This window comes from Vidua macroura, chromosome 9 (genome assembly GCF_024509145.1).
Source record: "Vidua macroura isolate BioBank_ID:100142 chromosome 9, ASM2450914v1, whole genome shotgun sequence".
In the NCBI taxonomy this organism is placed as follows: Eukaryota; Metazoa; Chordata; class Aves; order Passeriformes; family Viduidae; genus Vidua; species Vidua macroura.
In genome coordinates, this window is record NC_071579.1 from 13,531,708 (window position 1) to 13,556,384 (window position 24,677).

The 24,677-nt window shown below is 38.5% G+C and overlaps 1 protein-coding gene and 1 long non-coding RNA gene across 3 annotated transcripts in view; one reads left to right on the plus strand and one right to left on the minus strand.

Annotated features, from left to right (window-relative positions):
• The window catches only part of LOC128811172 (uncharacterized), a 158,203-nt gene extending 154,412 nt beyond the window's left edge, over positions 1-3,791 (minus strand). For both annotated transcript variants that reach the window (XR_008438262.1, XR_008438261.1), the window contains exon 1: positions 3,622-3,791. This is a non-coding gene — a long non-coding RNA (uncharacterized LOC128811172). The remainder of the gene's footprint in view (positions 1-3,621) is intronic.
• A 194-nt stretch (positions 3,792-3,985) lies between these two features.
• The window catches only part of OLFM3 (olfactomedin 3), a 53,374-nt gene continuing 32,682 nt past the window's right edge, over positions 3,986-24,677 (plus strand). Inside the window, exon 1 of the mRNA XM_053984537.1 lies at positions 3,986-4,290. Coding sequence (XP_053840512.1) covers positions 4,222-4,290 — 69 coding nt within the window. The 5' untranslated portion in view covers positions 3,986-4,221. The remainder of the gene's footprint in view (positions 4,291-24,677) is intronic.

Below are 24,677 nucleotides of genomic sequence, written 5' to 3' on the forward strand. Positions count from 1 at the left end.
GAAAGCAAGGAGTAGGAAAAACATCAACTCCTAAATTTATTTTCAATAATTATTTAGTCACCTGGTAACATACAAAAAAATCGAAATACATTTTTCAGGTAATAATAGGACTTCAAAAAATTCTCTGTTTAGAAAAATAGTCATCACTAGGACAGTTACACTGACAAAACATGCTTCTAAAGTCTCATTTTAATATTTTAACTAATATAGATGTGGATTAAAAAGCAAGGTCATAGTATTGACAGATTCCAAAAATTATGCTGCTAATATGACTGATAATTATAAATTGTACTTCAATCTGATGGTAAAAACTTATCAAATATTAGTAAATTTAATAATTTAAAGTAGTCCCACCATGAATTATGTCCCACATGTGCAATATTTTTATATTTCATTTAACATCTATGTACTCTTCACTGGCTAAATTAAACTAATTTTTTACTAATTGTTATAATTATCTGATTTTGAAAAACTTCACGTGTTCTGTTTCTGTCATGTTCTTTCCAAATGTAAACAAACATAATGTGTCAAAAAGCTTAGCTTCTGTACCATTGATAGCTTAATTTTGTTTGTACCTTTTTCTCTCTCTTTGGCTTCCTTGACATACCAAAATCTTTTATGTAGTGAAGAACAAATTTATCCTCTTCAAGGACATTTCAGAGCAGCTAACATCAACAAGGGTCAGTATTCAACCCTCCTTTGCAATTCCCTAAACTTTTCATTCTCGCAATCAGGAGAATGCCTGAAATTCAAAATCCAGACCAACTTCTTAACCTAGCAGAAAATTCAACACCCATGAAATATTAGGTATAAGACTAATTTAATGAAGAAGTTTCCTATTTGGAAAAAAAATATTTGTTAGCACTGCAATTCAAAAGTTTTCAGTTTACCTGCTACTAACAAAGATTGCCTTTCCACAGATGCACATGTGAGGTATCCTTTTTCATAACTCCCATCACCACTTTGAGCTGCCAAACTCAGACTGCAGAACTTCAAACTTATTTATGTGTAATTTGGTACCTACAGCCAATTTATCAACTTTGCTTTCCATGCACCCAAGTGAACAAGTCTCTGTCTTACTCCAACTGCCAGCAATACATCTTGCAATATGGTGTGAAGAAAAGTTGTTGTAACTTTAGGCACACACTGAGAACATCCCTCCCCATCTAGACAAGCTGCACTCACAGCGTGCCTCCATTCTGCTCATCCCCTGTCCCTTGATGCCTGCAGGAAAGCTTCTGGTGTCTCTTCTTCTCTCTCACAATCATGTATTTCACACAGACTGCAGCAGTCAGTCTCCATACAAAGACCTCAAGAAGAAATGTCATTCACATAGAATTTCATAGGTTTTTAAGGATGATTAAAAGCTTTGCTAGAGAGAGATCTTCACAATCAGGTATTTCTGCTTCAGGGCATATGGCAGAAATAAGAACTTCTCATGAGAACTTGAATTTTGTTTAATTTTTCAGATAAACTTTAACAAACAGAATTATTTCAGGTACTGATTGCTAATGATTTTCACCAGCCTTCAGACAGCCTTTTCTGTCAAAAAAAAATTGCTTGTCAGGTTGTTAGAGGGTGGAAGAATAAGTCTATTACATATTTTCATTTTCTTCCAAATGGATTATTAAAATCAAGCAGAAAAGAATTGGGTCATTTTATGCTATCTTTTTGAAACATGTTTTGGTACCTTTTCATACATCAAATTTATTAGTTTGTAACACATAAAAGTTCAGGAGTTCGGGAGTTCTGAAGGCTTATGTTTTTAGGGGAACCACTGGTTTTATTTTATAACTTAACTCTTCAATATTTTACTGATTTCAAACACAGATATTCCAAGCAGCATCAGGAAGTGGAAAAACATACTGTATCACTGAAGCTTCCTAAAAAGTTTGCATTCTAAGATTAATTTAATAGTTCATATGCTTTGCCAACTTTATCTATGATAAACTGAGAAAAAAAAAAGAAGGGGAGAAAAGCATGGGGAAAGTAAAGCTAGGGAACATTAGAGAACTAGTCACTGAGGAGCTCTAGAAAAGATTTAAATACCTTCAGTCTTGCCTTTGTGGCTTTGAATCTATGTTCTTTTTTCATATTAAATTGTTTCTGCTGAAAGCACCATTCACTTTGTCCTTTGGACAACCAGAGGTTTTCAGTGCATTGGTACCATTACTTTATATTGAATTCATATGAATATATGTGGCTGTCCCCTTTTATACTTTTTTAGTGCCATTTAATAGAAAATAGGGCTTTTACATACTTTCTACAGGAGAGCAAAAAAAAAAAAAAAATTACCTAATCTCCTTTCCGTATCTTTTATATTTTCCTTGTAGAAGGTAATTCAAAGGCAGCTGTATCAGAGGGGAGTCTCTTTCCATTGTTGACCCTGGAATGCCAATGAAAGCTCATTCATAATTTCCTTTCCACGCCATAAGGAAATATAACTTGTAGACCTACCTTCCAAGGAAATGAAAGACTGTATCTCTGTAAAAGATACTGCCGATGAAAAGGGGGTGTCTAAGATATCTTCGCATAAAACAGAAATTTTAATCCACTCACAAAACAAAATCTAGTTATTGTAATCCTAGAAGCAATTCAAAAATGTAATAAAACACTGGAAATCACAGGAAAAGTCGGCACTTTTGATCTGGGAACACTATGCCAAGGATGTGCAATCTTTTCAGATAGCCGTAAGCACAAAGCTCAATTTGTCTTTCAGCAGTGGTCTTAGCTCCTCAAGGCAAATGACACCAATCTTATAGACTTGAAGACAGTTAGAAAATCATGCTCTGTTCACAACCTAACACCCTCCCAAACCTGGGGTTTTGTTTAGTCTGAAGTTTGGTATTTTAACACTCAAGTTCTGCTTTTTAAAGAATATTTTTAGCCCACTTTTCCTTTAGTTAAGATTATACAGCACCTAAAAAGAAAAGGCTGAAAGCACACAGTGAACCCCCCAGAGAATCTAGTCAAGACCAAAAAATTGTCAACTGTAAAGCTAAAATAGATTTTTACCACAAAAAGCTGAAAACCACATTTATAATAATCTTGACTGTGTCATAAATAAGATTACCCTGACCATAGGTCTTGAGTCTGAGTCCTCTAAGGTAAAATAATTGAACCATTAAGATGCTTCACCCATGTGAACAGGATAGTGCTGTTATTTACACTTGGGCCATGCTCAGCTGTGCTGAACGCACATGCCTGAGGGAGCCAAGCCCCATCGCTGCCTGCGCTGTGAAACTGACCTGTGAAACTGACCGGCACAGGCGGACTGCAGCCAAGGCAGAGCCCCGGCTGGCAAAGCAGCGCTGTCTTGACTGCAAAGATGCTGGCTGATGTAGGGAAAAGGAAACTCCCGCTTGCCCTTGAGCAAGTTTTCAAGGTTTCCTCTCAGCAAATGACCTCCACCTGCCTGCACCTGCACAGCATTTCCCACCTTAGCTCACAGGCCAAGCCAAGGAGACACGACGGTCCTTTGTTGCCCCTGGACCAGCTGGAAAGCATAAGTGGCTTTACCCTCACCAGAGCTCAGTCAAGCCCTAACTTAACTTTCTAGACGGAGATGCGAAAGGGACTCCCCTGAGGGAGCTCTCCCCGCAGCTCCCCACATCAACCCACCCTTGCCATGGTGCCAGGCGCTCCTTTCGGGACAGCGGCTCCTCCCCGCCTACAGCTGCGCTCCACGGAGGAGCGGGCCCCTGCCGGCCACTGCGGGGTCGATAAACCGCAGGCGGGTGCGGATCGGCGCTGACCCGCGGCCGGGAGCGGGGCGGGCGGGGCCGCCCTCACGGGGGCACCGCGCCCCCCAGCGGCCCGGCCACGCCTCCCCCCACCGCGGCCGCTGCCCCGAGCCCCCGCACCGCCCGCGCGCCCTCCCGCCGGCGCTGATGTCACATCCGCCGCCCGCGCCCGTCCAGCCGCGCTGGCTCCGCCGTCTCCCGGGCCCAAACTTTTGTGGTGGGCTGGCCGGGGGGAGGGGAGGGGCGGGGTGGGACGGGGCCGTGGAGCCGCTCCGCCAGCTCGGGCAGCGCCGTCCTCGCCCGCCCTCCCCGCGCCGAGGCTGCCCACGGAATGAGCGTCCCCCGGGCGGCTGCCGCTGCCGCCTCCACTCGGGCTGCGGCGGGCGGGCAGAGAGCGCGGCTGCCGGCGCGGTCGCTGCGGCGGGAGCGGAGTGAATGACCGAGAGGAGCGGCGCGGAGAGGCAGCCTCGGGATCAGGATGCGGGCGCCCGCCAGCATCCTCAACCTCCTGCTGCTGTCCTTGCTGGCCGGCCTCGATCCCTCCAAGGTAGGAGCCGGCCGGGCGGCAAGTTCGCAGCGGCGGAGCCTGCCCGCACACGGCGTATGCGGTAGCGGGCGATGCGCCGGATGGCTCCGGGGAGAGGCGGGTGCGTGTCCTTGGCTGTCCGAGCGGCCAGGAGGGAGAGGAGAGCTCGTGTCGGGAGCGGCTGGCCCCGCATCAGCCCGGGCGGGGGGCGCGGTGCCCGCCGTCAGCGGGGTGCGGGCGCCGTGCAGCGGGGCCCTGGGCCCGGGCGCGCAGGGCGGGCACCCCGCAGCCCGCAGCTGCCCGCGGCCCCGGCAGCAGCCCTCGCTCCCGGGAGCTGAGCTGTGCCCGCCGCCGAGGGACGGGGCTGCCGTGCCCGGTAGCTGTCCAAGGCCGGTCGCTGTCCAGCGCAAACCAGCGGCAATCCATCCCGCTCCAGGCAAGGAGGCATTTATAGCGCTGCATCAGTTCTGGGGAAGCAGCGAGGCGCTGGAAGCAGGGATCGGCAGCCTCCGACTGGAAATAAATTTGTTTAGAGTGAAACTGGAGGCGTCACGTGAAGACGCTGAATTTAGTACTGTAGCCACGCTCCGGGCTGCTGCAGTTCTGTTATTTACAAACGTGTTCGAATCACCAAGAGATCGCAGCTGAAATTGAAATAATGATAAAAGTAAACAATAGGTTTTAGCCGTGCAGCCTGGCTGGTGAAGGAGATTTCATATTAAGTCGCACCCTACCACTTACAAGCAGTAATGACTTAAAGCCACCAGGTCTGCAGATGTCTGTAGTGCTGTATTTTATAGATGTAGAACTTATCTCATTCATCGGTTTTGTTTTTTTTTTTTTTTTTGTGGCATACAGTCTTGTAACTGCGAGCATTATAAAAAGGTGACAAGAGAAAACATTGTTATAGTATTGCAGTCCATTACCAGCAGCACTCTGTGCCATGTTGCCACAATTTACATTGCAAGGCGGTGAATGTCATATTAATGATACCAGTTAGGTACCAGCTAACGGTGTGAGGTAATGCTCAGCTCTTCTGGCAGGTTTTCCATTTAAAATAAAGATATCAATCTGTATGTATACAAATATGTACTGAATGTCCAACAATATGGAAGGGATGCTCCTCTTTAAAAACAAAAACAGAACCTAAAAAGCAAGTCAGTGGAAATCTGATTTACAGCTGCAGTATTCTGACTGCTTTTCAATCAGTAAGATACAGTGACAACTGAAAAAAAAACAGGAAGTGATAGAGGATTAATAACATTAACAGAGAAATTAGTTATATCAGCTCTATTAAATAAGAGCTATTTGGAAGTCAGGTATTGCTGTGCCTGTAAGAAGACTCATCAGGCAATGCACACACGGGAGTTTTACATCTGTATGAACAGCAGCACATGGTCTCATTATAACTAGAGGTTTCCACACACTCATTTTCTTTATTTTTCTGTCTTCTGTTACACTTAGCAAGATCTACTAAAGACACTGCATAAAAGCAGGAAAAGCAAATTTATATCCTTCTATGTCCACAGAAGACTAAAACCACAGATGAAGCAAACAGACCTGGCAGAACAATTCTTTTTAGTTCAGACCCCAAAATAACACTGGGGAAAAATGTTCCATTTTCTGTCTCTGTCACCATCCAGCACTGAAAAACAGGATGAGGCACTGGAATGAAATGGCACAAATGAACTTTGGAAACTGTGCTTCTAGCCCTTTTTGCTGTGCCATGCTGTGCAAAGGGCATGAAAATGGCCTTTTATTCATCACTCTGTGTGACATTTTCAGAGATTCAGATGTTCTTTCCAGGCTCTTTTGACTTTGTCAAGGGTCAGGAATAAAAAAGCTCAAAAGTCCTTAAGATTACATTAAAATTGGAAGTCTGGTTTTTATCAGAGGTAATTGGGCTTTCTTAAATTTAAAAAAGTGAGATCAGGTGGATCCTACACCACATTAAACATAAAAAGGTGTCACATGGCAAACAGTAATTTTTGTTGACTATGAACAATATATTTCATATTTTTGAGGAAAATTATGTATGAAAAACTTTAACAGTATTTTTCTAACAGAAAAGTACAAGTTCTAACTGAACACACTTCAGAAATGAAACTAGTGATTAATTATTTATCTTGCTTTATGCTAAATTGAAGTAGAATAATAATTTTCTGCCCTGCAGTTTGGGAAGCGAATCTATGATATGAACCTAATTGTAGGAAACAAGGGACTGGTAAATTCTTTCTTTTCCAGAAAGAATTGTGCAGTTGCTCATGCCTAGAAAGACAACTTTTTACCTGCCCTTGATACTCACAAGCTACTTAGCTTATGGAGATGAATCACAGCAGATATTTCTGGTACACACAATACATTTCTAGTCATGTCCTACATAATTTTCAGGTAATAATTTATTTTATTGATCAACTATTTTAAAATAATACCTTGGGGAGTAAGAAAAATCTTTAATTTAGTATCAGGCTATCACTGAGTCAACACTGCTGTCTTCAGGCACTCTTGTTATGACAGAGATGTTGTGCTCAACTTACTCAGTTATTTACTGATAGTAAAGTGTCTAAGTATCGCCATCTTATGGTAAAATATGTAACAAAAATTTATATATTGTTTATTTCCCAGTCTCTGAAGCATTAAGATTTTATTTCAACCATAGTAACTTATTGTCCATGCTCTTGAATTCTTTCATTTGATTTCATTTGATATGAAATATTGATCACCTTTAGAAATTCTTCTTTAACAACTGAAAGGCAGCTCACTAATGATAAATTTTAACACAGTGCTAATTACTGAATTTCAATTTAAGATACTTATTAAATATCTGTTGACTTTATTCTATTTTTTCTCTGTATTTACAAAGGAAATTTTTTTTAATTATCCATGATAATATATTTCATTAAAGATTTATTTCCAACAGGGTGGCTAGACATTCAGCAGAAAGCCAGCTACAGTGAAAGGATTTGGATAGAAAAATCTTCCTTTCTCCTACTCGTAAGTGCAGTGTCTTGAAAGAAGGAAGTATCCATAGGATACTAGGAAATTTCTAAGGGTTACTGCTAGATGGCATCTCTGTGCTGCTTTTCTCCACCTGGAGTTTTCTGTAATGACCTTCATAGTATGAAAAGTGGACTTCTTTTATAAGGGTTGCTTTGCTTACCATCATTTGATAATCACAGTGGTATAACCAAGTAAGCATTTTGTAGTGTGATAAAGCTGCTCCACATAGAAATCAAGCTCAGCATTTTTTGAAGTCTAGATGGCATTTTGTAAGTTTAATTTTATAAATCTAAATATATCTTCATGTTTCAGTGCAGTTACTGACCTTTAGGCCTTTAAATTTATACTGGCTTTATATCCTACATCTATTTATTTTCCATTGTTTGAATTTTGCAAAAAAATATTTCAGAAAATGTCTGCCAAGTACAATCCCAGACGGAAACTAAGTACAGTATTATTAAGGACAGTTACAGAAAGGAACTGTGATTCTTATTCATTGCATGGGATAATAGGATGGTTGGGAATATTAACATTAAAAAAAAAAAAAAAAAAGATAGTTTGAAATCAGTCATCTGATTTAGAATGCTTAAACTTTGCATCTTTGGAATGGCTGTGTTTCTAAATTTTAAAAACCTATGATTTTCACACATATTCAGACTATACAAATAGCCACTAAAATCTTTATTTTTCCTGGATTTCAAGAACTCGTCAGTAGGAAGAGTGAACTGCTTCAGTGCTCATTAGGAATACAAATTAATTTATCCCTATTGCAAGAATTATAAAAATACTATGTACAACAAAGGGTTACCACAATAAACTATTTCACTGAAAATATGTCTCATAGGAGTACAATACACTGCTAAATTAAATCTTGTTACCTACTTAGAAATTGATTTACTTTTTTTTCCTACAGTATTAGTAGTTAGTCAGCATGAAAATCATTCATATTTATTTAACCTCCAAAGTTTAAGAATGCTCTAAATCATTAATTGCTGCCTGTGGTCAAGTCTCACTTGGTGTCTGCTCTCCCATTTCTGAGGAACCTGACTAGATAGCCACTGAAGAACATCCTCTTGCTCTCAGTATGCCCTTGGCTCGCTTCCAGGTGTCATTCCAGACAGGTATGCACTACATCATTTTAAGTAACAAATATTAAGAAAAAGAAAAGAATGTGCAAAAACACACAAGAGTGACATCTGCATGAGTGCTAACTCCCCTGTTGCTATCAGATATCATGTGGTCTTTAAGGGCTTTTTAAAACTGTTGATGGGAAGATATCTTTCTTTTTTTCCCTTTGGTTAAAAAACGATTCCTCTGTTGCTCATGACTATAATGACTTTTAGTCATTTGAATGCACTCAAAACCAATTATATATGTTTTACAAAATCTCAAAAATAGTTGTATATGTATGCATATACACAGACAGATATATCCTCACCGGAAACAATTATTTTTCCGGTAGAGGCATATTGCCTTCAGGTAACCAGGCTTACACCTTTCTTCTATGTTTGGCCAAGTCATGAGCCAGTGAAACAGAATCAATTCACTAAGTCTGCAAAGAGGAAAAAGCTGAAGCAGAGAAGGCAACTATCAGGAACAAGAAATGCAGTATTGCAGCTATTAAAACAACATCATCTCTAAAAATGGTGTTTCCAGTTGGCTGCAGATTTAACACAATTGTGTTAAAATTGCAAGTTCAAATATGTGAAATTCATAAGGGACCTGTTAAGAAATGAACAGGGAGTCTTTAGAGAGGCCCCAGTCTATTTTGGGCACTGAAATCCCCTTTCTCAGAACTGCAGTATGACAGAAATGGTTCAGGGCATCACTTAGGCATTTTTAGTGAATCTCAACTGAAAGCCAGGGAAAATTCAAAAGCATTCTGTAAATCATTGCAGCAGGAGTGTGGGACAAGTCCTCTCAAGGACCATCTTCAACAAGAACAGCAATCCATCCTACTGCTTTGCTCCACAAGGCAGTAGGTTTCGTGTCTAGAACCAAGCCTAGAGAAAGCAAGGGAAAAGGTTTGAGTACAGAATTCTTTTCATGAGTGAGAATTCAGAAAGAGTGAAATAGTAACCTTACTTTCAGAATTTCAGGACTTCTTGGATTTACCCAGAATTCCAAACCACATCTATTAGTCACACATTTTTAAATCAAGATATGTGACCCAAGCACATGGTTCTATCCACATTAATCATTTCACCTAAGAACCTAGCCAGCAGAGTTTTTAGTGCTCTCAGTACAAAACCAGAAACACAGTAGCAATACGTATTATTCTTCAAAGTACTTTGAAATTTATCTGGGACATGACCTCGTATGTCACAGCACTACTTCCAAGATTCAGTGAAACTTTAATGTAAGCGTGGACTGCAGCTTCCAGTTTTTTCCTTAGTGACTCAAAGAAAATTAACCTACTATCAGCAGCATTATTTTGTGGAGCACTTGAAACTATTTCAAAAACATTACTATTTTTATTGTCTTTAATTCCTGACATTAAGGGGCTTTAAAGTCTAGACTTGGTTTTATTTGGAATTGAAAGATTTATATTTCTGTCTTACAGAGACACCAAAATGCAAAATAACAAGGCCCCCTGTATAGATTATTTTATCTCCATTCCATCCTGTTTGGAGTAGGACTAAAAGATTTTTTTAAGAAATAGGGAAATAAATGATGTATGAGATTTAAAATGTTAGTACTGTTGTCTAGTTAGGCACGTGTCTAAAGCTAGATGATCTCTAGTCCTCATCTTTACTGGCCAGCTTCTAAAGATCATTTCCTAATAACTACTTTTTCTGACAGTAGGACTGATTCATACCAATTAACTGAATACACCACAAAAGGTGTGCCTGCCTGGGGAAGGAAACAGAGCATGAAATATTGGTGATACAAGCAGTTGGCATTGAGAAGTATCTGTACCAATGGATACAGGAGTGTACACAATAATGTACGCACTGAAAGGTTCATGGTGGAAGACTTTCCTTTCATACTATGCTATGCTGCCTTCAGCTTCATGACAGAGGTTTGCACATTCAAAAAGCTAAAGAAGCAACCAGGTGTATTTTTCATAAGTCAGTAAACAATCTTAAATTGGAATTTGAGTTATAGCCAAAAGTAGGTTGAATACCAGGCCTATGGATATGGCATTTTGTTAAGTCCTACCCAGCTGCTTCTGCAGCTACGTCTTTTCACAAGAAAGAAAAACATTTTATGCAATTACTCATAAAATATGCAGTCCTCTTTATTTAAAACATTTTTTTTCCTCAGGAGGAATTAAAGAAACTTTAATATTCTGACCTCTTCTGAGCCTTTTTCAGACTTTTAAATAACTTAAGTAACTAACCTAAAGCAGCCCCAGATAACACAAATGCGATGTTTTTCATCCTGCATTCCCCTGAAGAACAGTCATCTGTCTGCTGCACTGCCTTCTAACCAAACAAATTCTTGTGACTCTGATTTAATGATTCTGTTTACTTGTTTCACTGAAAAGCATATATCAGTCAGCACAGCAACAGCCTAAGCAAATTCTGAGAACAAGTAGCCCTCCTCACTGCTATGGTTTTAGTGTTTGCACCCTCCTCAAGCTGTGAAGTAACCCATAAGGGGGCAACCAGAACAACTGGAAAAAACTAACTGCATTCTGAGTGAGAACTGAATGAACTCACTTCTTAAGTGCCATTCATAATATGGTGAATATTATTCTTAAATTATTGGGGCGCATTATTAAAAGATAGTTTATAGAGATTTTCATGGATTTCCTTTGTTAGAACCACAGCTAGAGGAGTATACTTCAAAATGTGCTTGTGTGTCCCTTTCAAGGAGACAACTAAGCATATTAGTAGTTTTTCATGTATGAAATTGCAAATGCTATTTGAGTTTGGACTTCAGATTTAAAATCAGATCTAAATAAATATGAACTTCATTTAGAAGCATTTAGAATACATTAATACTTGTGATGACAGCAAATATTACTGATCTGAGATCTCATAAACACAAACCTATCACGTCCTTCCTTCCTCATATTAAATGTGGTTGTTCAGTCTCAGAATCCCTACTACAATTAGTTTTTTCATATTCTTTTTGTATAACCTTCTACAGATTATTCAAACTATTCTACCTTCTTATAATAAGACTGTTTATTTTCAATATATGGTATTAGGATGTTTTTCCCAAGAAAATTCATAGAAGGCAGTGTAGTTGTAACAAACTATTGTACTGAGTAATCAACAGTGCACAGCGTGGATGATGGTACAAAAAATGTAGATCCAGTCCTGAAACCATGTATGACAGGTTTGTATTTATAATGAGATCTCAGATCAATAATGTTTGCTGTCATCACAGGTGTTTCTGGGCATAAAGAATATAGAGATGGATGTCAGGCAGAAAAAATACAAAGATTGCCTCTCACTGTTTTCCATCCTGTCTCTGAATACATACGATTACCAAAACACTAAAAACATACATCTTAACAATCTCCCATGAGAATCAGCTTTAGCCACAAGCAAAGAGGATGGTCTCTTGCATTTCTGACTTCTTAAAGCCTCAAGTTCACTTCTGACTCTTCAACCTGGAGGCTAATCCTACTACTGCCTCTGCCTGCAACATAACATGCAGGAATTTACTGACTTCTGGATACCTCCTCAGTCTCCAACAAAAATTTTGTGAGTGCTCTTGCTTTTCTTCATGATTAATATGTTGATATTAAAATAATATGGACTTTACCATTCAACAACTCAACAGTATGTATGTACAGTAACGTGCAGTTAAATTAGATATGCAAAAATGTAGCTGGAAAGGCAAATGAGTAAACTGGAAGCTATATTCCATACTATGTCATACAAAACTTAAGAGTTTTCAGTCTTACAGAAGTCTCCTGGCCCTGAAAAATACACTGAAACCACTGTATGCAAAGAATAAAACAAGTTCCTCTAAGGTAGGAGGACAAGTAAATAGTAGGAGTGGCTATGTCTTTACCCTTCTACTGAACTTTCATTTAAAACCCTTGAAGTTACATATGCACTCCATAATCCCATGTTCTTTGGTGTAACAGGTTCACTCATGACATAAAAAAAGTCTGTCAGCTGTTGCTCATACAAGGTTAAATAGTTGATTTGCATTCTAATCTTTTTCAAGAGAAAGTTTATAAAAATAATTTTTAATGACCTTCTGCTATACTAGTTTTGCAGACACTGCTAAAATAAATACTTCCATATTAGCAGATGATACAGATATATATTCCTACCTTGTTTCCTTTCCATATATCTTGCTGTGATCAGCAGTCTTTCAAGCACAATTCAAGAAGCTCAGATTTCTGTGCTGTGGTGGTTTTTTTTGCTGATCTTTGCCCTCTGGACTTGCTTTCTTATAAAGCCACATACATTTGTTGTGAATATCCTCGCTGTGGTGATAGAGTAAAATAAGTGTATCCAAAGTTCTGGGTACTGACCTTGCATGTAAATATGGTGCTCTGCTTTAAATGTTTGCTGTTATCTTTATCTGGAGTGGATGTTGCTGTTACCGTTCTGTGAGATCTCACAACACCAGCAATGTTCTGTCCTTTCTTTAAAACAGCAAAATACAACTTTAGCCTACAGACACACACATACATATATATATATAGTTCCCCTCTTATCTGTCACTGAAAAAGAGCATGCATCTGAAAAAAACTTGAAAGCGAAATATTTATTGAATCAGTGTTCTCAGAATGCCCAATTTATGTAGACCATGGTGTTTTATCTTTTTTAGAGACAAAGTTCTCCCTCTCTAAGGTGGTCTTTCTCATCTCAAGTACTCAGAAGAAAAACTGTGTTAGCTAAAACACTCAGTCATCATTAAAAGTATTTCATGAAGCAATAACTTGATTTTGTGAGCACCACCATGGACTAGATTGTGGCATTTTAGGGCAGGCAGAGAAGTAGTTTCTTGTCCCCAAAACACCTTTATTTATACTTCAGTCAATGCTAGCTTTCCCCTTCTTCCTCCTCCCGCTCTGTGCTTCACACAGCAGCACATGAGGATGACCACAAATGCTACCCATCTGTTCTTCCAACTCCTTCAACATCATCTGTGTGTGGAGGGATGTACAGGCAGATCTGTTCCTCTACTTGTCAGACTAGACAATGAAATTATCCTGGTGGATATGATGCACAAGGAGAAGGACTGTGTTGGCTCAGTTTAAGTTTCTTCCAGCCTGAATGAGAAGTGAAGAAACATTTTTCCTTTGGACATTTCAAAACCAAAAGAAGACAGAATGACATCGGACTTCCCTGATGTCTCTGACAAGGCTGCTGTACAAGAAGCCACCAGCCTCGAATTTTAATTTTTTGAGAAAATGAAGGAAAAGGGGTTTTCACAGATGCTGCAAGACTGGCAGTAGTTGAAGTATTCCAATTTGTCCAGCTCTAGATTTGTCAAGTGTGCAAGCTACGCTAAAGGTTAAGGTCACCACTGTTGTTTACACAGAAGAAAAATTTTACCAGTTGCTATTGGCATTCATATTACATTCACCAGTGGTTTCAGGAATAAAACTAATTGCTGTTACTAATAGTTCTATCCCATTTAAAAATAGCACAGAAATTAAATAAGGTTAAGACTGAGTAGGCCAGTGGGTCCATGTCTGTACAAGGGACATCACCCTTGTTCAGATGCTGACAACAGTTCATCTTTTCTCATGTGATTTGCCAAATCACTTTCTAAATGGATGGTAAGAGTGATGCTGACTACTGAAAAATATGTCTGATAAGCCCTAACTGCCCAATTCTTCTGTTAAATAGACACAAGGTTGCATCTTTTCTCCTTCAGAATTTTCCCAAATGACATGCAATTAGAGATCATCCAACACTCACATTCCCATTCTCATTAGCATTCTTGGATATATGCTGTTTGTATTTTGTGATTTTCTGGTTTTAGTAGCCTCTGATACTTAAGAATGACCAATGCTACCTTTTCACTTTCTAGTCCCTCCTGGCCCCCACCTTCAGAAACTATTCTTTTAGGCAAATATTTTTGTGTTGAATTATCACTCTTTGTTTATCCATTGTCATAAGTTTCTTACAATTCTAATGACTTATTGTATCATGTCATCATTAGTTTCCCAAAGTGAGGCAGATTTTATGAAACTAATAAATGGGATATTTTTCTTTTGTAGTATTTCTGCTTCCTCTGCAAAAAATCTGCTATCATTAGCTAATTTAATACCAAGGTCCTCAGGCTTCTCCTTTCTTCTCTTTCCAAAATGCTGATTGTTATTCAATACCCACATACTTCTTGTTTGCAATCTTGGAATGCTTTCTGACCAGACACATCCCTTAGAGATCCCCCTAATAGCTAGGGATTTGTGTTTGCCATTCAGTTTTCTTTAGAGGATGGATTCTTTTTCTAGGAATCTTTTTGATACTTTTTGGCTTTGAGAGATTAAGAGTTTTGCTAAGTTTTGACAGATTCCTTCTATATTATTTCATATCCCGAATTTTGTTCTTTCAATTTTCTTTAATAATAATTAAAATTAATTCCTCTGAGCTACAAATAAGGGCATGTCAACTCAAATGTACTGTTTACCTAGGAAAAAATATCCCAGACTTAAAACAATTCACATGATTGTGGTTCATGCCTCATATATGTTTGATTTTACTTAAAAGTACATAACAGACAGATCCAGTAACTTCTTTATCAGACTGGAAAGACTTTCAGCTGTCCTTCCAGGGGCATATATCCAAATTCTGGATCACTCACTCCAATTAGTATCTGCTTAATTACAATGCTTCATGTCAGGCATTGGGCACTGTGGGAAGTGGAGGCAGCGAGGGCAAAGAAAAGCTAAGGGAGCTAAAGGAGCCATTTTTTATATATTTATTGTTTTGGAAAGGCCTTTTATAACACAAGTCTGTTTGAACAAAGTATTGACTGTAACGTGAAGAACTAATAATCAGCGCACCTACCACCTTCAACTTAAACATTAGGTAAAGAAACATTTTTCGTAATCTACTTGGTTATTTTAATTTTTTGAAAAAATAATATCCAATCAGACAAGTCACATTTGGAGATCAGTCATATTACTTTAGAGTCTCTGCATTTTCCACTGAACCCTTTGAATTCAGAACGTTTTTAAATTGGCACATCCTGTTAGAGACTTGTTCACACCAAACAGAGCATGTCCTCCTCATTTCCAGTCAGTAGGGCACTGCACTTCTGGTTTCATTGGGACCAGTGTGCTCAGACCCACAGACACTGATGCTTGGGAAATTCTTGTCTGACAAAGTGACAAGGCTGATTCCACAGTATAAGTGAGTGCCGTGGTTTCTGTTCATTACAAGACTCTACTTGGAGATCAACTTCCTTGAAGAGTAACTGGCTGAAAGACCAAAGATAGCACTGGAGGTAATGGGGAATTCAGAACAAACCCTTAAATGCCTCACTGTGGATGAGGGCTATGCCAGTGCTGACTCTGAAAAAAGAGCTCTAAATCCAAATCAAAGCTACATGCATGACCACCTGCACTGTGTTGTCTCTGTTGTCCCTTGAGACAACAACTTCTGTTGTCACATGGCACCAAAATTGTTTGGTTTGAATTGTGTCATTTGGAACATTATAAAAATGCACGAGATGTGAGCCTTACAGGATAAAATGTAAAATCTATCTTAAATGAACAGGCTGTGAAACTGAGAGTTTGTGATGAAAAGAAGGATGAAAGTAATAAGCTAGCTAGTGGACACATTGTGAAAAATGTACTAGGTACTCTGAATAATGGAAAGAATAGGCTTAGAAAGGGAAGATAACAAGAAATCCAAATGATACAATGTGAGGTTAAAAGAAATAATTCTACTGGGAACAACCTGGAAACACTGAAAATGGGAATATCTGAAAAAACTTGCTAATACCTGAAAACTATTTTGTCTTTCATAAAGGCACTGACCTGTTAATAAAAATAAGCCTAACAGTACCCAAATAGATTGGGACTGGGATGTATTTCATTAAAAAATACACTGCTGAGTGCCTGAAGAAAGCCCTATGGCTGTATCTCCCACTGCCTATCCATGAGTTGTGACTTAGAGTGTTCCCATACCTTTGGCTGCATCTGCAGGCCTGTGCCCATCAAAGATCACATGGACAGAAGATTATTGTGAACAAGCACGTCAGTGCAAGACACCTATGAAGAAAATGAGGATGAAAAAGCAAATTATTCAATATTTGTATTTTGTAACACACTGTCCTCAGTAGATAGGGAAAAAAAAATAGAAGTGAAATCTTCCACAAATAGCTATTCCAATTTTTAAAGAAGTGTAGGTTAAAAATTGTTTGTACTACTTTCCTATCAAGCAAAATCAATGATGAAGCAGAATGTTAGGTGAATATTATAATTTTGAATACACATTTATAATTTGTACTTGCATTTGTGTAAGATAATAAATTTTGTGTACTCACTTAAGAAATACCAATATATTTATGGCTTGTTAATCCAAAGTTGCTCAAATTTTAGCATTCAGATTTGTGAATTATTCATAAAATAGCTGTGCAGTACGAATTATTTATAGAAATGTTGCTGAAAATAGCACTCTTTGTAGACTGATTCTAGTAAAAGAGAAAGCTAATTTTGTTAAATTGTTTAGATCAAATTATCTGCTTAGCCTTATTACTGAGAATACAGGGCAGACTATTTTTAACTACACAGTTGGGCTCTCAGCATTTCTGAGAAGAGTGGGATAGAGCCTAACACATTCCACTGCTGCTGTTCTGGAGGCCTGCTGTGAATATGCAATTATGAATGGATCCAATGCATGAATTTGCTTTGAACTGTACTATCTTGTATTGTGTTTCTGGGAACTGTTAAGCCATCCTGTTCTGTTTCTGTCCAGAGTTCTGTCTTTTGAGGATATCATACATTACTGCAGAAGAAATAAAAGAAATCTTTTATAAGAAAAAGAGTAGGCAGAGCAAACAACATGACTGTTTTTATGGGATTCACAAGGGATTTGTATAGTACAATCTCAAGACAACAGATTTTCTTATTCTGTAGCTAAAAAGAGAATGTGTTGGAGTCTCAGGTACAATTAAAATCTGTTAGGAGCCCTAGGCCAGTGTTTCTTACAAGAACCAGTGTAGTTAGAAATGCTTCCTGCACTGCAGCAGGGAAACAGTGGCAAAGGCTGAGGATTGACTCACAGCCTTATCTCTGGTCTCTGTTTCTAATTGAGAGATGCTGCAGCCCCTGAGCACTGTCAGAAGTCAAACAAGTTATACCAGTTGAAGATCCAGCCCTAACAAAATTCCCAGTTGTAATTTTGTGGTGTTACTGAGTCTAGAGTGATCCTGCCATCCCCCAGCCAGTAATTACTGGCTGTGCCTGGGCCTGACATCAGCACAGCACTAAAAAGTTAGATAAGACAAAATCTGTCCACCATTATTTAATATCCTTGCCCCCATTTTCTTCCTTCCCTCCTCCTCACTAAAGGAATCCTAAGCTGAAATAACAAGAGACATTTTTTGCATCATTTCTGTCACCGGAGGTTCTCAAAGAAGTCTGGCTGAGGACCCCTTCCAGTGCTGGAAAGAAGTCCGTTTTCTGTGTAGAGAAATTTTCTGTGTAGAGAAATTCTTAACTGCCTTTTCTCCTCTCCTTGAAACCTTTATAACAAAGGAAGTCATGCTGCTATTTACTCCCTGTTCATCATTAGCTAAATAAAGCTCCATAAATATTTCATTCTGGTAAAACCTTAATATTGAAATAAACCAACATACTCCAGCAAACACATCAGTTATTGCAGATTACTCTGAGTTGATCAGGCACGTATAAAGATTTTTTTTCTGCCCTAAACAATAGTTGTTTTTTATGTTTGGAAAGAGAAGAAGATAATCCTGAGGGTCTTCATTCTATTTGTCTGGTGAACCAATGAGCAAAAGCAATTTCCAGAGAAAAGATTGTGACATCCTTAGTGGTGTAAACTAGGTACCGTACTGAAGACAGTCACTTCAGGGTTAGTCCTACATATCAGAAGACACAGTGTGCCTCTATAATTTTTGAGAAGACAGATACACTTGCATAATACAGTGACATCTAATGCTTAGAGTCATCACTAGCAACCACAGTAAAGTACACTCAGAGTGGGATTTCATACACAAAAATGTTTATGGAACTAAACATCATTTATATTCAGTAAGGATTTGCTCATCATTTTTCCATTAGTTATCACGCATGTTTCATTTTTTGCTAACACCAGGACTGGATGTCTACAAAATACAGATGTGGTAGTTTGAACTCACATTTCTGGGTTTTTTGTTTTTTTAGCTCAATTTCCAGGGACTAATTTGAGAACAGTGCAATAGCAGAGTGTGAAAAAGAGAATGGTTCCATTCTTTCTGGGCACAGTGAGAGACAATGTCATTTACCATTCACACTTGTAATCAAGTAATTAGGTTTGGTAAACAGGCAATATGGAACAAAATTCTTAATCTTTATCCTGTTTAACAGAGTAAGAATTTAGGGATTTAGCTACATAACAGTTGCTTCACATTATTAATACATGATTACCTTTACCCTGTGTAATGGTAAGAGAATATGTTGTTACCTAGTGTTTGGTATTTATTGTACTCAATCTAAAAACAAAGTGCATTTATATTCTCCTTACATTGTGAAATAGCATATAAATGTGCTACACTTCCTTGTACACATGTTATAATTTAATTATACCAAATCTGCACCTCACAGGCTAGATTTCACCACCAATGCATTCAGTTACAATCAATAGAGGTCACTTCCAGTTCTACCTCCCTTGTTGTCACTGCAGGGTTTTAGCAATTAAACTGTAGGTTCATATTGGTGACAAGAACACACATTCATATCACATGGAAAGTAACAGGATTTTAGAATTCTTCTTTGTTGCTAGGCTGGACTGACCACATTAAAATATATGACATTCTTAGGTTAAATTCTCTGTCTCAATTAAAATCAGTATTATTATTATCAAAGAGAAATTAAGGAGAAATTTGAAACACAAATGAAACACAAAATAATTCAGTCAGACTTGTTCCAGACTTAAGTACTTTCTCTGAATTCAAATTTGGTTGACCAAAGAACCCAAACTTGGATAACCTAAGATTAACCCTTATGAAGCAGTTTTGTGGCGTCCCTCTGAGAAGCTCCCGTGGCCCTTAGGGTGATTAACTGCACTGCTGGGGCAGCTTCCCCCTCCATGGAGTTTCCACAGCGTGCCTATCAGGAAATCCTCACTGTACTATTAGTCTACTCTTTACTGAGTGAACCTGAAAAGATGAAAGTGCCAAGTGAAACAAGTTGATCCCTTGTCCTTAATGAAAATTGTGTTCCAAAACCTTCAAGCTTTTCTAGCATGTAGAGGTAGAACTCATTTCCAGATGAAGTGAGACATTCTTTCTCTGTTTATAAAATTGTAAAGAAAGCCTTTGGAAACTATATAGGTCATCTACTTCCAAATTATGCCCTGGGATACAATTCTCAATGATCATTAGATTGGTTTACTATTATATGAACAGCACAGAGAAAGAACTGTTTCCCCCTTTAATCCCAAAGATGTTAATTACTGCTATTAATAAAATATTTCCTATTCTTGTCACACTGCCTCATTTACAATGGCATATTATCTTGGGAAGAGAATTGTTTTTGTATTTCTCCCTATTCTGAAATTCTCTGTGGGAAGAACAAAAGAACAGGACTTGTTCTTCCTCAGCAGTCACACAGCTGATCTAACAATATGATGCTGAGTTCATAATGCTTCCAAGTGTTTACCAAAATAAGAGAGAGAATGATATTTGTTTTCTTTGACTCCAGATTATGAGATTTCAGGAGTATATACTCCTGTACCAATGAGAGGAGGTAAAGACTGGTCCAGAGCTCATTTTGGTTTTTAATGTTCCTTGTTCTTTCTATTCTTATTCCTTCCCCATTTACAAAAGGAATAATGTGGAAGAAAAAGTATTTGTAAAGGGACACAGGAGGGACCCTTCCTTTGTTCACTCTGACACTTACTTGGCATTTACTTTATCTCATTTTGGCAAAATTACATTGCAGCTGTCTGGAAGTGATATTTAGTCTGTTATGAACTCTGCATGAAGTATTTTTACATTTGATTTTGGTGAGCATCCTCTTAATAAATTATTTCTAATTCATGTGAGTTGCGTGAACCTGAGAGCTCCATTAACCTTCATTATGCCTTCTCCTCACTTCGTAGTCTGAGCTCACATAAAAACACAAAGAAAATATTTAAATGAAACAGTATCTTTAAAAAGATCCCAAACTTAAACTACTGATTTAAGGAGTCACAGCTACCTTACCTATGCTAAGATCCCTCTGTTGTTTTATTTGACTGCTTTTAGTGGACCGGAGCCCAATCAATAGTTACTGACATTAGCCTCAGTTTCTTGTCAGCTCAGAGGAGCTCATTTTCTGTCACTCTGCTGCCCTCTAAAAACATTGCTCATTTTAACGGTATTTTGGGGGATCCTATACCCCACTCTAATCTCAAATGAAAAGCAAAAAAGCCTCTTAGGCACTTCAGAAATTTTTCTCCTTCCCAGTTCACTCCCTTCACCCAGAAACAAATCTTGTGCTCCCTACCTTCATCAGAATACTCACAGAATCATACAAAAGAAACTAGAAACAGAAGCTTCAAAACGCCTTTAAACCATTCCTCCAAAACAGAACAATTTAGCATACTTGCATGATAAACTCCTAGCACTGCATCATCCTGGAAATACAACCAAACTTTGAGTGCTTTATGCTGACAGATGATGTCATAAGAGCATTTTCTCAAAAGTAAAATGAACACATTTGTCTCAAACTAAGACTTCAGGCCATTTGCTCTAAAGTCTTCAAAATCAGTGAATTAATCATCTGAGCATTACAGACTTTTCACTCCTCCTAACTTGTAACTATGCATGGAGCTGGCTGAGGGAATATGCAGGTGTGATTGAGGAGATCTAAATACTGTGTTATGGAAAAGAAAGGAAAACTTGATCAAGTTAAAAGTTGATCAAGTTAGTGTTTGATCAAATGTCACAAATTATATGCAGCCTGTAGTTCAAGAATGTTATTCTAAAGATATCTGGCATTCCTTATGTTCCCCTTTAGGCATTATATCACTTCCAGTTCATTAACTCCTTTGTTAGTGTTGTCTCAGTTGCAAAAGATGGTAACTTACATTGTGACTTTTAAAAACGTGTTCCAAAGAAGGGGCTTGACCCTGGTTTCCTAGGAAAGTTTCTTAGAGCCCTTCTATTTCAACCAAAAGGAGGCTGCTTGTACTAAAACAACCTGAGCCTCCCTCCTTCAGCACTGTGCAAGGTCTGGGTTCAGAAAGTGGGGGTGTTGCTGTCCTCTGGAAGGGCTTTTTAGTACAGCACAGGACAGACTTGCCTGGAAAGGTTTACCTCAGTCTCCTGTTTCAGAAACCCACTAAAACACAGATATCTGTGAAGTCAATGATACTTGATCATGTAACATTGCAAGGAGAAATGTACTAATTGATGGGAAATATGACACAGTTTCATAAATTCGTATTATATTTTATAAAACTCTTTTAAAAGCTGCTGTACAGGTTCCTCAAACGTAAGTGCTCTTTTCAAAGAGTAACTGGTAATTTGCATATTACTTCAAGAGCAGCAACAGAAGCCATGTTCAGATTCTTGCATGTATTCCTTTAGCTATAGGATATCCATGAATCTGGGTAATAAGTAGGGAAAAAAAAAGTGCTGAAATAACAATCAGGTTCCATAAGGTGAAATATGATGTTTTCTCTCCTAATTTCAGGGATTAAATAATCAATTAATTTCAAAAATTCTCTCCAGTTGTTGATTAGAACAATAGATGTTTCACTGAGCCACAAAAATTTTTATTCATATTTACATTCCTTTGTGCTTCAGTAAAACTAAATCAGTCTGGGGTAGTGTGATTCTTCCATGCATGGAATAAAAACCACCACTGTACACAAGATTTTTAGTGATATGTGCCCTCTTCTTTACTATGGATAAGGAACTCGTGAGAGATTATAACACACCAATCCTTAAATTTGTATCTCAGTACTAGGGGCTGACATTTCTGCTGCATTTTCCTAAAGATTACAGGTTTGCCTTTCAGGACCCTCTGACGTGTATCCAGTAAAAACACCGGAGAAGGACTGACATGGTCATAAATCACTTGCTACTGCAGCCTTGGCGTTGCCAGGAGTCCCTGCTTATTGCAGCATAACCCGGAGCTGAGTGCAGCCTGTGATGCCAACAAATGCCTCCAGAAAGACAGAATCACATAATGCAGAGAGCTCTTCATGCTCAGACATCCTTTCTCAGCTGCTGCAGGACAGCTAGAGAGTCCCAAAGCATCCTAACAACACATCAGAAAGCTCCTGTTTCTTGATTTTTGTCAGCCTTCACTCTTACACTCCATCCTGCTCTCTCTTTGAAAAAGCTCAGTTTTCAGCTGCAGTCGTTTTTTTGGCAGACTGTGAGTGTATTACCCAGAAGGAGCATCATACTAGACTGAGGAAAAGTCCTCAGAAAGGGTCACGTGGAATAAGGAATAAAGAATATTATCTTGTTCAGTTTAATCTGTTATTTTTATTTATATTCTTCTTCCCTGCTTTCTTCTTTAATCTTATATTAGCATATGAAGTATTTTTTTTTCTTTTTTCCTCTCTTACAATAGATTGCAGACAACTGTTTGCCAACCCAGAAGGCTTAAATTACAATATGAATACAGACTGTGAATTGCCTTAGATTCTTCACAATTACCGAAGAGTGACTTTGTGCAGCAATGTAACTGTGTGTGTAGAATGCCGAAAGGCTTTCATCCTGATGGTTACATTCAGAATGCATTAAACAGTGTACTATGTTACAGCTGCGATGCAGTTCTTATGCCTTTGGCATAAGTAACAGTGTTAAGTAATTTGGAAATATAATCAGTCCCTCAACATCTGATAAAGCACATCTTGTTTAGGGGTGCTTTTCTTTTCCAAGATACTGGTATTCCCAACTGTCAGCCCTTTCTGCTTCCATTGTATTTTTAAAGGGTATGTATTGTCATATCAGCCACACTATTTTCCTCAGATTGTCTTATAGTTAAATAATATTTGATTATCATCTCTAGAGGCATCTAATATTTAAAATTTGAAATTTTTCACATGCAAACTGTAGGGTCAGTTTTCTCTTTTTTATTATTTGTAAAGTTCCTTGAGAATTCTTGAATGGAGCAGCACTTGCACTTTGTGCTCTGAAACAATGTTGTTTCCAATTCATTACATAAGGAGAAATGAGGCATCTTGTGAAGTAAGCATAAGAATATGAAGTCAGAAAGTCTGCACTGCTAAGCCAGATTGGTCTTTGGGGAAATCGGATATTTCCACTCCACTAAAAAGCTATTATAGTAACATTCTTTTGACTGCCAAGCAAGCTGCACTAGAGACTTCATTTGCTCCCTGCTTCACTTCTGATACCTCTCTTTTGAATCAAAGCAAGAGATTTTACCGTTTTTTTCTGTGAATCTCTTGCACCTGCTGACTCCCAACCTTCATTCCTCTACCAGTTTAATTAGATTCTAGTATTCTTGCCAAGTCCAGGACAACGTAAACTTGCAGCAATGCAGGAACAATATCTTCTGAATTAAACACTAATTCCTCTGATACCCAAAGTGCAAAGAGAAAGAATAAAAACAATAAATTACATTTGTATCTAGATGGAATTTGCATTATACATTATACAACCTTGGCTTTCCAGCTTTATCTCTAGAGCACAGTGCTACTGAGGTAAAAGCTGAAGTTTATCTGCCTTGTAAACCAGGGTTTTTATGTCCTCCATTCTGCATTCATGTTCTGGTGTTACCTGATCTTGTTACATTTTGAAAGAAATATTTCCAAATTCAATATATTCTGTCTCTGAGACTGCTGTTCAGATCAAGGGATTTATAGCGGTGACATTTCCTATACATCTAGGATTCATAGCAGAAATTACTGTCTTCAAGGAACACTGATTGAGATACTGATTTGTGTTTTCCTAGCTGGTCTACATGTAGTGCACAGTCCAAAATTTATTCATACGTCATTCATTATACCCCCAAGGAACAATGAGGAAAGTCCAAACTAGGAAGGCTTATCACACTAGAAAGATTTAGCAAAGCTAAGTCTCCAGTCTGATACCTCAGTGACTTAATACAGGTACCCTCAAGCTCCAGCTCCTTGGAGAGTCTTTGACCCTGCAAGGGAGGATGGAAAATCTGGAGCCAGAGTTCTTCTGCAAAGAGATCCATATCTGTGAATCTCATCTGAACTCAATTGTTCTAACTCCAGAAAGCAAACTGTAGCACAGAAAACTAATACACATTAAGGGAGTGTTCCAGGTTCATGTATGTATATGAGCCAGGTAAAATTTTTCGGAAGTTGTATCATTTATTG